The sequence below is a fragment of the Artibeus jamaicensis genome, unplaced genomic scaffold, assembly GCF_021234435.1.
Source record: "Artibeus jamaicensis isolate MK-2021 breed Jamaican fruit bat unplaced genomic scaffold, CSHL_Jam_final scaffold_833, whole genome shotgun sequence".
In the NCBI taxonomy this organism is placed as follows: Eukaryota; Metazoa; Chordata; class Mammalia; order Chiroptera; family Phyllostomidae; genus Artibeus; species Artibeus jamaicensis.
In genome coordinates this window covers 3,331,552-3,348,195 of record NW_026522056.1, presented here as the reverse complement: position 1 = coordinate 3,348,195, position 16,644 = coordinate 3,331,552, and the positions used below count along the sequence as shown (strand labels likewise).

The 16,644-nt window shown below is 41.5% G+C and overlaps 1 protein-coding gene across 1 annotated transcript; it reads right to left on the bottom strand.

Annotated features, from left to right (window-relative positions):
* Positions 1–5,739: 5,739 nt before the first annotated feature.
* CFAP97D2 (CFAP97 domain containing 2) lies at positions 5,740–11,323 on the bottom strand. The gene is made up of 3 exons (XM_037131000.2): positions 11,234–11,323; positions 6,813–6,893; positions 5,740–5,862 (listed from the first exon to the last, which is right to left on the bottom strand). Exons 1-3 carry the CDS (start codon positions 11,321–11,323, stop codon positions 5,740–5,742), a joined length of 294 nt encoding a protein of 97 aa, XP_036986895.2.
* Positions 11,324–16,644: the final 5,321 nt, after the last annotated feature.

The following is a 16,644-nucleotide window of genomic DNA, read 5'->3' as shown; positions in this document are numbered from 1 at the left end:
GGTTATTATTTGCCTTAAAAAAGTTAAAACTTGACCAAAGTCACAGAATGAGTCAGTGGAGGAGCTGGAACTCAAGCACATGGTCTAACATGTGTTTGGCTCATTGCGAGATCACCTGTTTGGATGACGTTCAGGGCGACAGCAGGACTACAGATGCGGATGTGTGAAGAAATCTACAGCATCAGAGTGTGTTGAAGTGAAGGCAGGGTAGAGAAGGGGCACCTGCGTTTGCTGATAAGGAAGAACTTCTGACATTTTTCTGTTCATTCTCCACATGCCCTATGGTTTTTGTCCTTCATTTCCTGCATTACTGTCTTCTTTTGTATTTAATTGATTCTGTTTATAGTGAGCTATGTAAGTTCCTTTCCTATTTCCTTTTGTGTATATTAAATAGCCATATGATTTATGCTTAGCATGGGGATTTCAATTAACACCCTAAAGTTATAACACTCTGAATTGAAATATACCAGTTTAACTACAATGATATACAAAAACTGTTCCTTTACAGCTCTGTCTTCACTTTTTTTGTTATCGGTGTCACTAAATTACATCTTTACATATCATGTGCCCAGAAACATAAAATGATAATTTTTAAAATGAGTTATTCTCTTAAATTGTATAGAAAACAAGATTTGAAGTTACAAACCAAAGTTCCAATGATACAGGCTTTGATATTTGCCCATATATTCACCTTTACTGAGATCTTTATTTCTACATGTGGCTTCAAGTACTGTATTGTGTCCTTTCATTCACTTTGCAGGGTCTAGTGGTTGGAAGCCCTCTCAAGTTTTGTTTATATGGAAGTATCTTAATTTCTCTACTTTTGAAGGGCAGATTTGGCAGACAAAGGATTCTTGGTTGACAGCTTTTTTCTTTTAGCATTCTAAATATATCTGACTATTGCCTCTAGCCTCCAAAGTTCTCAATGAGAAATCTGCTGATGATCTTACTGATGATTCATATATTGAGAATTTTATTTCTTTCTTGCTGCTTTCAAAATTCTCTTTTTCTTTCCAAAGTGTGATTATAATGTGTCTTGGCATGAGTATCTCTGAGTTTATGTTTTTTGAAGTTCATTTTGCTTCTTGGATCAAACTTGGGGCGTTTTTAGCCATAATTTCTTCAAATATTCTCTGTGCCCCTTCTTCTTTCTTTCCTCCTTCCAGGACTCCTGCAATGCATGTGTTGGTCCACTTTATGGTGTCCCATAAGTTCCTTAGTCGCCGCTTTCTTTCTTTTTCAATCTTTTTAATTCTGTTTCTCAAATTTGGTAATATACATTGATTCATCTTCAAGTACACTGTTTCTCTCTTCTGCCTGCTCCAATCTGTCTTTGAATACCTCTAGTAAAAATTTTTTTCATTTCTGTTATTATATCTTTCAGCTCCATAATTCCCTTTTCATTTCTTTTTAGGATTTTTATATCTTTATTGATACTTCCATTTTGTTTACACATCATTTTCTTGACTTTCTCCACACCTTTCTTTAGGTTTTTGAGCATCTTTAAGAGAGTTGTTTAAAAGTCTTAGTCCAGTATTTTTGACAGGCCTTTTTAAGGCAAAGTTTCATTGATATATTTGTTGCTGTTATTGTTGCTCCTTTGAGTGAGCTTTCTTCTCCTGTTTCTTTGCATGCCTTGTGATTTGGGGTTGAAACTGGACATTTGGATCTAATAATATGATAACTCTGGAAATCAGATTCCCCCTCTTTTCAGGGTTTGCTGGGGTTTTTATTTTTTTATTGCCGTAAGCTGTCTCTGTGTCAAAGATCAACCTGAGATATAAACTTAATGTCTTCTTATTTCTTTTCTGAACTTTTCCTTGGTCATGCAGTTACTTTCTAATTTTCCATGTATATGCACTTGTGTTTGAATGTCCTAGTCTTTAATGTCTGACTCTCAAAAGGGGAGAAATAAAAATGAAGGTAGGGTGGAGAAAGGATGCCAACCCTTTAAATTCCCTGGACGTCACTTCAGCTGGAGTTATGATGGTCTTGCAACAGTAAGGGTGGGTGCAACAAGAATGGATGCCATCTCTTCGTCTGCCTATGGAGGATTAGAAGCAGCAATCAGTGACCTGATATTTGGAAGTTGGTTTTTTTTTCTACTTTGGCTCCTACAAGCTACTCTAGGATCTGTACACAGCTGTTTGTCCCAAGGCTGGAGGTGGGGGATAGATATTTGCTACTTTGCTAAGAGCTGAAATTAACTGCAATTTACCAACAAGCTTCCTAAAGGCTCCAAAGTTCCAAAATAGTTACTTCATACAGATTCTGCTAGTTAATTGTAGTCTAGGTGGAAAACCAGATATTGCTGGTGCTTCCTGTTCAGTAATCTTCCCAGCAGTGAGCCTTAATTATCCTTTTAAGATGAAAAGTCCTTCCTGATCTCATACGAGTGTCTTGGGTAGGTGCCACCATCAGCACGATGAGAACATTTTCATCACCCTTGAAAAGAATCCCTGTACCTTTTAACTACCAACTCAGTAGCCCTCCATACTGTCAACATTTATATACTTGTAAACATGTTTTCATTTCTCTTGTGTATGTAACTAGGCATGGAATTGCTGAGTCATATGGAAATTCTATGTTTAATCATTTGAAGAACTTCTAGACCACTTTCCAAAGTGACTATAACATTTTTCATTCCCACCAGCAGTAGATGAGAGTTCTACTTTCTCTGCATCTTAACCAACACTTGCTATTATCTGCCTTTTTGATTCTAGCCAACCTAATGGGTGTAAAGTAGTATCACATTGTGGTTTTGACTTGCATTTCCCTGATGACTGATAATATTGGGCATTTTTATATGTGAGTATTGGTATTTTGTATAACTTGCTTGAGGAAATATCTATTCAGATTCTTCACCCATTTTTTAAAAGATTTTATTTGCTTTTAGAGAGAGGGGAGGGAGACAGAGAGGGAGGGAAACATCATAGTGTGAGAGAAACATCAATCCATTTCCTCTTGCAGGCCCCCAGCCCAGGGACCATGCCCACAGCCCAGGCATGTGCCCTGACTGGGAATTGAACTGGTGACCTTTCAGTTTGCAGGCCAGTGCACAATCCACTGAACCGCAGCAGCCAGGGTCCTTTACCAATTTTTAAAACTAGATTATTTATCTTTCTATCATTAGTCTGTAAGTGTTCTTCATGTATTCTAGATACAATTCCCATATCAGATACATGATTTGCAAATATTTTCTCCCATTTTGTGGGCCGTGTTTTCACTTTCTTGATAGTGTTCTTTGAAGCACAAAAGTTTTAAATTTTGATTAACTTTGTATATATTCTTTTTTGTTGTTCATGCTTTTGGTGTTATGTCTAATATTGAAAATATGATGTCAGGAAGATTCACCTCTATGTTTTCTTTTATGAGTTTTATAGTTTCACCTTTGACATGTAGGTCTTTGATCCATTTTGAGTTAATTCATGTATATGGTATGAGGTAAGAGTCCAACTTTACTCCCTTACAAATAAATATAGAGGAATGCTATTCTTTACCCCAGTCAGTGGTCACGGCATCTTTGTTGAAAATAAATTGGCTATAGACATATGGGCTTATTTCTGGGGTCTTTTTTAAAAGATTTTATTTATTTATCTTTAGAGGGGAAGGGAAGGAGAGAGGGAGAGAAATATCAATGTATGGATGCCTCTCATGAGTCAGTCCCCTGCTGGGAACTGGCCTGCAACCCAGGCATGTGCCCTGACTGGGAATCGAACCACGATCATGTGGTTTGCAGGTTTGCGTTCAATCCACTGAGCTACACCAGCCAGGGCCTGGAGTCTTTAATTCTATCCCGTTGACCTAAATATCTGCCCTTATGCAAGTTCCACATTGTTTTGATTATCACTGCTTTGTAGTAAGTTTTGAAATCAAGACATATAAGTCATCCTACTTTATTCTTCTTAATTTTCAGGATTGCTTTGATTATTTGGTGTCTCTTTCAATTCCGTATAATTAGAACCAGCTTGTCAATTTATGCAAAGAAGTAAGCTGGGATTCTGATAGGTGTTTCCTTGAATGTGTGGGTCAGTTGGGGAAATAGTGCTATCTTAACACCAAGTCTCCCAAACCATGAACATGCGATTTTTTCCCATTTATTTAGATCTTCTTTGATTCATTTCAACCATGTTTTGTAGTTTTCAGAACGTTTTACATATCCTTTGTTAAATTTATTCACAAGTCTCTTATTCTTTTTTATACTTTTTTCCTTTTTTATTCTTTTTTTAAGATTACCATTCTCTATTTAAAAAGATTTTATTTATTTATCTTTAGAGATGAGGGGAAGGAGAGAGGGAGAGAAATATCAATGTATATCAATGTTGCCTCTCATGCACCCCCTGCTGGGACCTGGCCTGCAATCCAGGCATGTGCCCTGACTGGGAATCAAACCACAATTTTTTGGTTCACAGGCCCGTGCTCAATCCACTGAGCTATATACCAGCCAGGGATCCTTTTTTATTCTTTAATTGTTCTTGTTTATCCTATTATAGTTGCTCAGTTTTTCTCCCTTTGCCCTCCTTTGCCCAGCCCCAGCCCCAGCCCCACTCCGACACCGTTGTCCATGTCCATGGGTCATTCGTACGTATTCTTTGATTAGTCCCTTCCCCTTCTTTCCACCATTCCCTTCTCACCTCCCCTTTGGCAGCTGCCGGTCTGCTCCATGCTTCCATGTTTTGACTTCTGTTTCGCTGGTTAGTTTATTTTGTTCATTAGATTCCTCTTATAAGTGAGATCATATGCTGTTTGTCTTTTACTGATTTCACTCAGCATGATAGTCTCCAGTCCCATCCATGCTGTTACAAAAGTTAGGAGTTCTTTCTTTCTGCTGTAAATATCCCATTGTGTAAATGTACCACAGTTTTTTAATCTATCCATTTACCAATGGGCACTTTGATATTTCTGTGAACAGAATTACTTTTAATAATTTTATTTTCAGATTGTTCATTGAAAATATATGAAAATGCAATTAATTATATATATTGACCTTGTATCTTGCTGTATTGTTGAACTTGTGTATTAGTTCTAATAACTTTTTTAGAGGTTTCTATAAGATTTTTTATATGCAAGATCATATCATCTGTGAATAGAGACAGCTTTACTTCTTTCTTCCCAGTTTGGATGACTTTTATTTCATGCCCGGTAGGGCTTGGACTCCCCTGCACTCTGCTGCAGATGAAGTCAGTTCTTTTTGGGGAGGGATCCACAGTCTGTTGAAGTCTGTTTTATGGTCTGCTTATCCCCCTGGGTAAAAATCTTCCGAGCTCTGGAGTTGGCTGGTAAGCGTCTCTCTGAGTGACCCCTTGTGTTAATTGTTGTCCTAGGCCCCTACATTGTAGCTTTAAGTAAGCAACACTGGAAAAAAGAGTCTATACTTAGGTTAAATATCTGCCTTTAAAGCAGAAAGTGGTGCTAGATTTAACATAAACTGTCCCAGGAAAACAGAGGCTGACCCATAGCTGCAGGTTTTAATGACAGTGACTGGACAGTGAGTACAAGCAGGAAGTGTAGGATGTTCCTGACACCCAGGCTGACTCCACCTGCCCCAGACCCTCCAGAGTGAAGCCGAATCTCAAGTAAAACTTTGATTCATGGGCCACAGAGAAAAATGCAATTCTCTGGCATATGACTCTCTTGAGAGAGGAAGAAATGCCTCACTCTAGCGCATGGGCAACGCTCCTGTTCAGGCCCTGGAGCCAAGTGCTCCAGGTCCCTCCGGGTTTGGTGCCTGGGCCCCAGTTACCTCCTGTGTGTGTGGTTGCTTCTGCTGTCAGTCTGTCCCCTGGTCCTCATGATGCAGGACAGCTTCTGCAGCAGCAGGCGGTTGTCCCTGTCTATGACAGAGAGCCGCTCCTCCTCCAGCTGTGGGCAGACACACAAGGAGCCTTTAGAAGCGCCCACTGCATCTGTGCTCCACTGTGCACTGATCGACTCAAAGGAACCTTTCAGCCCCACACTTTGCTCTGTGAATTTCACCTCGCCTCCCCCAGCGTCGGCAAATGCTGCCTTAGCGAGCTTCAGCAGTGAGTGCTCCGTGCACTGGCCCCTTCGTCCCTGAACTGGAAGACATCGGGATGGAGCCATATCTCACAAGCTCGGAGCAAAAGTAACAGCAAGAATGATATGTCTCTTTGTGAAATTAGGTTGCCCTCTAAAACTCTGACCCGTGACAGTGACACTAATGAGGAAAGCTTTAGATTTTAAGGAAGATATTTTACACTGTTCAGAAGAAAAAAAATTTACACCCAGAGGAAGCAACATTTTTCTTGCTGTAGGTTTTTAAATTAATTGATCTTCTGATCGGCTTGAAACTGGTTCCTTAGTATTTGTTCTGCCCATTTAGGCTATTGTTATTGAACAAGCATGTAAAGAGCACGCAGCACTCTGCCTCTGGAGGCATCACTGCCAGCATAACCATGTGACCCTTACTTTCACTAGATGGTTTAAGCTTCGAAAAATAAATAATCTGAGGTGGCCATGAAACGGCCTGGTATAAATAAATGATGCTAATCGATCAATTACTATAGAACTGCACTAAGTAAATTACCACTGTGAACTTCCTCTCCTCCCTCACCCTCTTCTCCTGAAGACATTGGGGATCAACAGGAATACTAGGGAGAGATTTCCGGAGCAATTAACACGCAGCTCCATTTGGAGCAGTGACAAGGTTAATTGGTTGCCTAGACGGCATTTTACTTTGATAATAACTTGTTTATTGCTCGCTGAGTCTGTCTGTTCCATTTTCCTGGGTTTTTAAGTCGACATTTTCTAGTTAGCTATGATGGTAGCTGAGAGGTAAAACTGAAAGACACCTTGAGCTTCTTGAGGTTCAAGTGGAAGTGGCCGAGAGACAGTGGGGCATGGGTATCCACGAGTGGCTGGGCATCCTGGACCTGTGGCACAGAGAGAGTGGTGTGACCGCAGGCACACTTGTGGCAGATGGTTACTGTGAGCTTAGATTGGTCTGCTGGCATTGGGGACGTGTATGGGTCATTATTCATGGCACCAAAGCTTCAAGTCAGCCTGTGGCAGAAAAGTTCTGAATGAGGCTCAGGACTTGATTCAGAATCTGACTATCCCCCTGGAGGAACCATGCAACCCTCAAAAATGAGCCTGTAATGTCATTTTTAAGTGGAGAATTAAATGAGTACCGAAGATTCATTAACTGTAACCACCAGCTGACATTTCTATTCTGCACTCTGTTGCCAAAGGCCTTTAAGACAGTGAATTATGTCCCTGTATCCACCTCACTCTAATCTCTGAGCCTCCCTCAGTATTTTCAGGATGAGCACTTTAAACGCTGATTAGGGCAAAATGATCCCCGCAGTCTCCCATTGGAAAAATGTATAAACAAAAGAAGAAATTTACATTTTAAAATGTGAGGGACTAAGTGCATCAGGACTGTTTATCATTTGCAATAAAAAGGAATCTCCCAAATTCTGTATAGATACTTGCCTATATATATATGTGTGTGTGTGTGTGTGTGTGTGTGTGTGTATATATGTATATATATATATCACTAACTAGTGGGACCGTTAGCTGATAATCTGAAAGCGACAGCACTGGGGAGCTCCTCCAGCTGCATCTGTCTAAAATGATAGCGTGAGCATCCTGCAATCCAGGACTCAAACCCATGGAGCGTATGGTCTTGGAGCAGAGCACACATGGGGAGAGCCAGGAGATGGGGAAAAAGCTAGATGGTGAGAAGGTCTGAATAACACACTCACTTTGGAATGCTTTTAAAATTTATTTTGTTTTATAATATGCAGAAATATTTACATGGCTCCAAAGTCAAATCTGTGAAACAACTTACTTTTCAAAGTGGCCTGAGCCCCGTACCCATCATCTTTGTTTGCCCTATTCCCTACTGACAAACCTTCTAATTCTCTTTTCTGAAAACATAAAGCTATATAACATGTGTATATCTCTGTGTGTGTACATATAAATATACACATTTCACCACCTTTTTAGATAAGCATCACATTTCACACATTTTTACCCCATTGTTTTTTCATTTCAAAATATGTTCTTGAGACAACTGTATAGTAATACACATAGATGTTTCTCACTCATTTTTACAGCTACATAGTACTTCACTGTGTGAAAGCATCCTAATTATTCACCCAGCTCACTTTTGATGGTCATTTTGGTTAGTTCCAATTTTGCTATTACAAGTAATGCTGCAATTACAATCTTTTGCAATTCTTTTGTTTCTTTGCCAGTGTACCTCTGGAATGGATACTTAGAAATGGGACTTCTGAGTAAGGGAGAAACCCGTGTATCATTTCATTCCATAAACATTGCTAAACCACCCTTCCCCTGCACACACACGGGGCTGCGCCCTTTTGCCCACCAAAGCACTGTCAACAAGCTTGGGGGGCGGTGCCAATCTGAGAGTTGGGAAACAGTATTAGAGTGCAAGGTTAATTGGAATTTCTCTGTTATATGTGAAGTTGATAATCTTTTTATAGGTTAAGAGCTATTTGCAATTCTTTTTCTATGAACTTTTCTTCATATCACTTGCCCATTTTCATATGGGATTATGTTTGCATTTTTCTTTTTATTTTTAGAAGTTCTTTCTACATAAAAATATTAACCCCTTATCTGTGATATGTTGTAATTATTTTGCCCAATTTATATTTTTTCATTAATTCTCTCGAGTTTATCAGTTATTTAATCATTTCATTCACAAACAGGAAAATGGCATCTATTTTCTTGCCTAATGGATTTGTATTGGCTTCTTGCATCAGCCAATGTCTCCAACACTGTTTATAAGCATGTAAGATACAGCAGGCATCCGTGTCTTACTTCTTACTTTATAAGGAACCCTTTTAGTGTTTCTCTGTCAATTAAGATACTGGTTTAGAAATGAGATACTTATGTTTCATTATGTTAGAGAAATATCAATAGCAATTTGTATTTCATTAAGGCCATTTTGATTGCAGGTCAGTATAAGTGTGTGTTCAGGGTAAGGTAGAAGGCTCTATTGAGATTCCAGGCTGAGGACGACGGGGTGGATTCCAGAGATGACTTTGGGCACAATGGTCTCCTTCCGGTCTGTTTTCTCCCCTCTACTGCATCAAAGTTTCTTTTATTCCCAGGGTTCTCAGCCAAGCAGCAAGAAACAAACTTACTCTTAAAATCAGAATTCCCCCTACTCTTAATATGGAAGAAATTCATTCTAAGCCAAGTTGTAATGCCAAGTGGTGAGGTTCGGAGTGGTAAGGGAGTCTCGCCGGCTCTTTACCGCTGCGTCCAGGCAGAGCAGGGTGGCTCCCACGCCCACAGCCCTCGGCCCTCCTCACCCTTCTTTCTGCTGCAGGCCCATGCTCCTGGCTCCTCAGGGCCTTTAGTGTTTGGACCGCAGTTTTGCCTTCCCCTGAATGAGTTCTACCCCAGGGAGGCAGCTGTGCCAGGGAGTCAGGCATTGTGCTCCCACGGACGTGGCCCTTTGGAAGCTGTGCTTCAGTTGTCCCATGCCTCACCCATAGTCTCTTTCTTTTCAGTTTCTTAGTTGACTGTCCAAGAGTGACTGCCCTTGACTTTATGTGGCTCCCAGCGTCTCTCCCTCACTGACTTCCCGTCTTTACTTCATGCCGCTCCAGGTAAGATTTGGGGCCCTCCCTTTAACACCTCGTGCCAGGATCACTGGTTTCCTGGCCCCATGCCCTGCTGCTGGCCACGAGCCAGACTGGGGTGTGCCAGCCCTCCACTGTCACTCCCAGCATCCAGGTGTTTCTGGGACATTGCAGAACTGCTGCATCGGTGTTGTGTGAGCTTAGGCCCCCTGGCCACACGTGTGGCCCCTGTCCACTATCAGTGTGCTGGCTCTTTCCATTGGATCAGCTCTCCACTTTTCACAGTGACTGTTTTTAGTCCTCCTTACACTGGGGTGTTTATAGACCACCTGTCTCTTACCAGGGATGATTCAAAGTGCTGGTGCTCATCGATTTATTCTTGTTACTATCATGCATACCCTTTTGTACCTTCCCCTAGCAACAACTGTTTACTAAGAGCATGCTGTGCACTGTGGGTGCTGAGAATATCAGGGTAACAGGAAGTAGCCACCACTCTCACAGTCTGGGGGCAAAATAATAAATCTGTTACATGAGTTATGAAGTAACATGAGACAGCAGAACAAGAGACTACAGAGCGATGAGGAGGTATGCTCCTTAAAGAGGGCACAGACAAGTCTAGGAAGACCAGAGGTCTAAGGAAGTGGGGTAAGCCCTGGGACAGCCGGGGGAAGCGTGTCACTGGGACTCTCAAGGGGGCGGTGGGTTCAGGGCCCAGTTGCGCATGTGGGCACTGGGCAAGTGCCACCTGAGCTCCCCTGAAGCCGTTGTATCACACCACAACCCAGGCAGGCAGAACCCGCAAGGAGTAGGTAGGCTTGCCTGGGTCTGCCACCCAGGGGGATCACTTTACAGGGGTCGCTGCAGAACCACAGAGCAGCAGCCTCTTCCAGAACATTCCCTGGAGTGTTTCTCAGCCTCGATGAACACAGCTGGGGAGATATGACCAGCTGAGCGGTTGGATGGGTCCACTGAGGTCTCACAGGCAGAAGACCATGGCAGGTCATTTTCAAACAACATGGTGACCCTCTCAAAAAGACATCCAATGAAGTAAAAATCATGATGACTCTCCCACTGGAGATGAAAGTTGCCTTTTTGTCCCCACCAGAGTATGCTGTTTTCATAGGGGAAAGGGTCCTTCAGATCTTTTTTTTTTTTTTTTAAGATTTATGTATTTTTAGAGAGAGGGGAAAGGAAGGAGAAAGAGAGGGAAAGAAACATTAATGTGTAGTTGCTTCTCACACGCCCCCTACTGGGGACCTGGTCCACAACCCAGGCATGTGCCCTGACTGGGAATTGAACCAGTGACCACAGGTCCGTGCTCAATCCATGGAGCTGCACCAGCCAGGGCCTTTTAAATCTTTTTGTTTGAAGCTACTTTTCAGTAATCTATGAAAAATTAAGTAATTTATAAACATATGCCTTAATTGATAAAAGAATGGTCCTAAAACGTGACACACAAACCCATAATCTGTTTAATTAAATTTTTATTGTATGGCAATGTATATGACCAACTTTTTAAGCAAATGTCATTTCAACCATTCCATCTCTGAAAAGAAAATTAGCTTTTGGTTTCCAGGGAAAGCCCTGGCATTTCATGGTTGCTGCTTTGGGGGCCTCACCCTGAGCTCTCAGGGCCTGGCTCTGGCTTTTCCTACCTTTTTCCTGTGATCCTGGTAGGCTTTCTCCCATGTGCTGTGCAGCCACTCATTTCTGCATGGACGCGTCAGCCGGCGTGCCCTGTGCATCTCAAACAACACCACCAACCTGCTCCCTGCAGCCAGAGACTGGTTCAAGCTGAGTTGCAACCCTGGAGAGGACAGTGTTTGCTGGGTCACATGATAGTTGTCATGGCATCCAAGCTAAGGAGGAAAGAGAGAGGGCTGGAGAACCACCTGTGTGTGCTTAACAAAGAATTGAATATTCTTCCACTCCAATGAGTATTTTCTCAAGAGATCTCGAATCGCCTAGAGATGCCACTTTGATGACCACCCCTCACCTCCCCCATATTCATGACTAAGTCAAAGAATTGCTCCTCCAACGAACTTTTTCTCCTTTCCGTTCTTCCCTTTTTTCTTGCCTCCGTCCTCCCCTACCCCCTTGTCTTTTCCTTCCCTTCCTTCTCAGGTTTTCTCCTTTCTCCCTCCCTTTCTTATCTCCTTTCTTTCTTATCTTTTAATAATATATAATAATTTCCAATTATTTTATTTGCCATTTAGGTGGCAGATCTTCATTAAACTTTTTTCAATTGATTTGAGGATTAGTTGTGGAAAATTTTAGCCATTTTAAGCCATTCCTTGCTCGGTGGCTTCCATCTGGTTGGGTTGGGTTTTCCATGAGACAAGTGAAGTACAAGGCATATTGGCATATCTGTTGAGTCATACATACATTTTTGTTGAAGTCATATATGTCATTTTGGAGATGACGTGATTAGAAGAGTTGGTTAACAACAAAATAGCAATAGTATTTCCATTTCAGAATTCTAGCCTTTATGACATTGCAGTGTCCATTACGAAAACTGTTGCAGTGCCAAATTAGTGAATGGGAACTCATTGTTCATCTGTGTGTAAATAAAGAAAAGGGGCATTTTATGAGAAATCATGTTCTGCCTATTGGCACGATTCAGTGCCTGTCAGTCTGAAAGAGAATTAACTAAGCTTCAGTTGGATCAGATTTGGGAAAAATAAGATGCGGATAAAGTCAGAATATGATTGTCCTTTTTCCTGCTTTAGGCGGCTGAGTTATACTGTACTTTACTGGTTCTTAGGATCTTCAAAATTTTGGTAAAACCTTGCAGGCTGGTAAAATGTTGATGTACTGACAGTTAAAAAGTTATCTGGGTTTTTCAAAGAATTCCTTTATTGTTTTAGTTCAGAATTGTCCACAAGTAATAACTTTAGAAAACTATGCCCTGGCTGGCATGAGTCAGTGAGTTGAGCGCTGGCCTATGATCTGTAAAGGCACCGGTTCGATTCCTGGGCAGGGCATGTGTCTAGGTTGTGGGCCAGATCCCTTGTTGGGGGTGTGTGAGGAGTAACCAACTGGTGTTTTTCTAGCACATCAATGTCTCTCTCCCTCTCTTTCTCCCTTACACTCTCTCTAAAAAATAAAATCTTTTTTAAAAAAGGAAAAAAAACTATACATGTACAATGGAAGATAGGTGTAAGAATTACTACTTAAAAAATAAAGTCAACACGCCCTGGCTGGTGTAGCTCAGTGGATTGAGCACGGGCCTATGGAGCAAAGGGTCACTGGTTCGATTCCCAGTTGGGGCACATGCCTGGGTTGCAGGCCAGGTCCCCAGCAGGGGACACATGAGAGGCAACCACACATTGATGTTTCTCTCCCACTTTCTCCTTCCCTCCCCCTCTCTCTAAAAATAAATAAAGAAAATATTAAAAAAATAAAGTCAACACTTTAAGACATAGACTTTATTAGAATTTCTTACCCTATAAAATCTGTATGTCATAGTCAGAGGAATTTTATTTTATTTTTATTTTTTTAAAATATATTTTACTGATCATACCATTACAGTTGTCCTATTTCCCCCTTCATTCCCCTCCACCCTGCACACCCCTCCCCCAACATTCCCCCTCTCTTAGTTTATGTCCATGTGTCACAAGTTCTTTAGATTCTGTTTCCCATTCTATTCTTGTCCTGCCCCCTATCTATTTTCTACCTACCGTCTATGCTACTTATTGTCTGTACCTTCTCCCCCCTCTACTTCTCCCATTCCCATGGAAGGTAACATACTTACCTTCCATGTGATCTTCATTTCTATGGTCCCGCTCCTGATCTAGCTGTCTTCTTAGACTGTTTTTGTTTTAGGTGTGGTTGTTAATAACTGTGAGTTTGCTGTCCTTTCACTGTTCATATTTTTTATCTTCTTTTTCTTAGATAAGTCCCTTAACATTTCATATAATAAGGGCTTGGTGATGATGAACTCCTTGAATTTGACCTTATCTGAGAAGCACTTTATCTGCCCTTCCATTCTAAGTGAAAGCTTTGCTGGAAAGAGCAATCTTGGCTGTAGGTCTTTGGATTTCATGACTTGGAATACTTCTTTCCAGCTCCTTCTTGCCTGTAAGGTCTCTTTTGAGAAATCCACTGAAAGTCTGATGGGGACTCCTTTGTAGGTGACTGTCCCCTTATCTCTTGCTGCTTCTAGGATTCTCTCCTTCATTTTAATCTTGGCTAATGTGATGATGATGTGCCTTGGTGTGTTCCTTCTTGGGTCCAACTTCTTTGGGACTCTCTGTGCTTCCTGGATTTCCTGGAAGTCTATTTCCTTTGCCAGAGTGGGGAAGTTCTCCTTTATTATTTGTTCAAATAAGTTTTCCACTTGTGGCTGTTCTTCTTCCCCTTCTGGTACCCCTATAATTTGGATGTTGGACTGTTTAAAGATGTCCTGGAGGTTCCCACGCCTCTCCTCATTTTTTGAATTTTTGTTTCTTCCTTCTTTTCTCTTTGGTAATTTTTTTCTTCCTTCTGGTCCACTCCTTTGATTTGATTCCCAGTTTCCTTTTCATTACTATTGGTTTTCTGTGCATTTCCCTTCATTCCAATTAGTTTAGTCTTCATATGTTCCTCTAATTTGTGACTAAAATCAACCAGCTCTGTGAGCATCCTGATCACCTGTGTTTTGAACTGGGCATCTGATAGGTTGGCTATCTCTTGGTTGCTTAGAATTATTTCCTTTGGGGCTTTGAGCTGTTCTTCTTCTTGAGCCATAATGTTTTGGTCTGTTTGTGCCTTTTACGTATGAGGGGCAAAGCCTTAGGTGTTCACCAGGTGGGGCCACCCAGTGGCTGGGTTGTGATGCTGTATGTGGGGTTGGGGTCAGAGAGGGGCAATGGCGTTTGTTCCTCTCTCTCTTAGATTTCAGTCCCCTCTGCTGCTTCTCGCAAGCAAACCTGACTTCCCTGGTGCTGGCTCCCGGGTGTGTGGGCCTGTGCGCCCTCCAGGACCCTGTGGGTCTCTCCAATAAACTCTCTATGAGCCTGGGAGCTTCTCCCAGCACCTGGACCCCGAGTGTTTTTCCAATTTGTGCTTTTAGGCTTTAATTCCCGTTGCTGGGGCCCTAGCCTGCATGGTCTGTCTCACTGCTCTCTTCTTGGCCTGGTTTATCTGAGCTCGAATGTGTGACTATGGTCAGCCAGCCACCTTTCGCCCTCACTGGGTCCGCCCATTGCCACCCCACACCCGGGATCTGCCAACTGCCGCCTTCGGGCGTGGGTTGGTCCCGCCGCTTTTTTCTGCGCAACCCTGCTCCTCCAGCTGCTGACTCTGCCCCTCTTACCAAGTCTGGCTGAATGGTTCGTTGTGTCGGACTTCCATACAGTTCAATTTTCTGTGTTTTGGTTGCGTTTTTGTTACTAAAACTTTGTTGTCTTTAAACTTGGTTGTGTGAGGAGGCACAATGTTTCCACCTAGGCCTCCATCTTGGCCGGAAGTCAGAATTTTATTAAAATAATTTCCTTTACCCAATTATTGTGTTTGAGCAAGCCCAATATTAGTAGTTGTTCATGAATTATCTGCTATTAATGATGAGGGAAATAATGATAATGTTAATGAATGATTCCCCATCTGAGGTTTTTTTTGTTCAGACTGTAAGGCTGGTCTATATGATTCTTATCTTCCTCTTTTCCTGAACCCTGTTTACCACGTGCTGAGAAATTTCTGACAACGCTTAGTGTTGCTGCCAGTCCGCTGCTGGAGGGGGCATGAAGGCCATGTGGGGGGGGGCGTGTTCTTTCCAGTTTGCTCACATGCAGTGGACAGACTGTAGATTGAGGGAAAAGTAGAAACTAGAGAGGGTTTTAACAATGTGAGTATTCACACGTTGTTTTTGATGCCCCCTTTCAAATGAGTGACCTTAAGGAAGAGTCCTAGTCATCTATGTTTATTCTTTTTAAAAAATATTTTATTTATTTATTTAATTTATAGAGAGAGGGGAAGGGAGGGAGAAACAGAGGGAGACATCAGTGTGTGGTTGCCTCTCATGCACCCCCCACTGGGGACTGGCCTGCAACCCAGGCATGTGCCCTGACTGGGAACTGAACTGGTGACCCTTTGGTTTGCAGGCCCGCGCTCAATCCACTGAGCTACACCGGTTAGGGCTTTATGTTTATTCTTAACTAACTAACCACTCAGTTAACATTTGCTATTTGATGAGACTCGATAATACAGCCCAATGCAAAGGATCTGGAAAAATTAAAGGTGCCTCCCATCAATTGCATGACCTGGATTTCAAAGCCCCCATCCCATAAGCTCAAACTACATTTTGGTTCTTACCATGTGTTAAAAAGATCCGACCAGAAAAGCCAGCTGACCAGTAGCTCCTTGGACTCTTTCCTGAGGAAATAATCTGAAACAGTGATAAGGATTCATACACATCAAAGAATTACTCATAAAAGTGAACAATTGAAAAGTCTGGAGTTGAATTAACAGAAAGTATCAAGGTAAGTTTCCACTAATGTTCTTTTTCTTGTTCCAAGGTCCAGTCCATGCCACCAGTTTGTATTTTGTGAGTTTTTAAGTAGAGACTACTTTTTTAAAATATTGAGCTTGGTTCGAATATTTAGTATCACACGGTTTCCACTCACACACTGCAGGAAATAAACACAAAAACCTGCTTTTGATTTTATTATTCAGATAATAACTGTACATTTGGCTGCAGCCTTAATTAGTGTTTTGGTCCAGTACTGACTTGAATATTGTGTTTATTAGAAATGCCTTGAAAAAAAAAGAAAGAAATGCTTTGAAATGTACTGAGTGATGCATATCCTGGGTATGTGAAGGCCACTGCAGAGAATCGATTGTTGTATTGTTTATAATAAAATATATGGTATAAAGTCTTTGTGATATCACATGTATTAATTAAATCCTTAATGTTCATAATTCTTTTTATGTGTCCCATGACTATACCTTTATGCTCAAGCTTTGGTTTGTATGTCTCCCTGCTCTCCCATAAAAACAGTGAACTCAAAACAAAGCAACAGACTTCATTCTTTTACTTTTTTAAAGGATATTTTTTAGAGAGACAAAGAAGAAGAGAGAGGCAAAACAT

What these genes read in the sequence shown, in the direction of transcription:
- CFAP97D2 (XM_037131000.2), bottom strand. Translation starts at nt 11,323, where the DNA reads ATGCACAGGGCACGCCGGCTGACGCGTCCATGCAGAAATGAGTGGCTG. An exon ending in ACCAGGATCACAGGAAAAAG is followed by an intron (nt 6,894 to 11,233) that starts GTAGGAAAAGCC and finishes TCTGTGCCACAG; the next exon opens with GTCCAGGATGCCCAGCCACT. An exon ending in TGAACCTCAAGAAGCTCAAG is followed by an intron (nt 5,863 to 6,812) that starts GTGTCTTTCAGT and finishes GTCTGCCCACAG; the next exon opens with CTGGAGGAGGAGCGGCTCTC.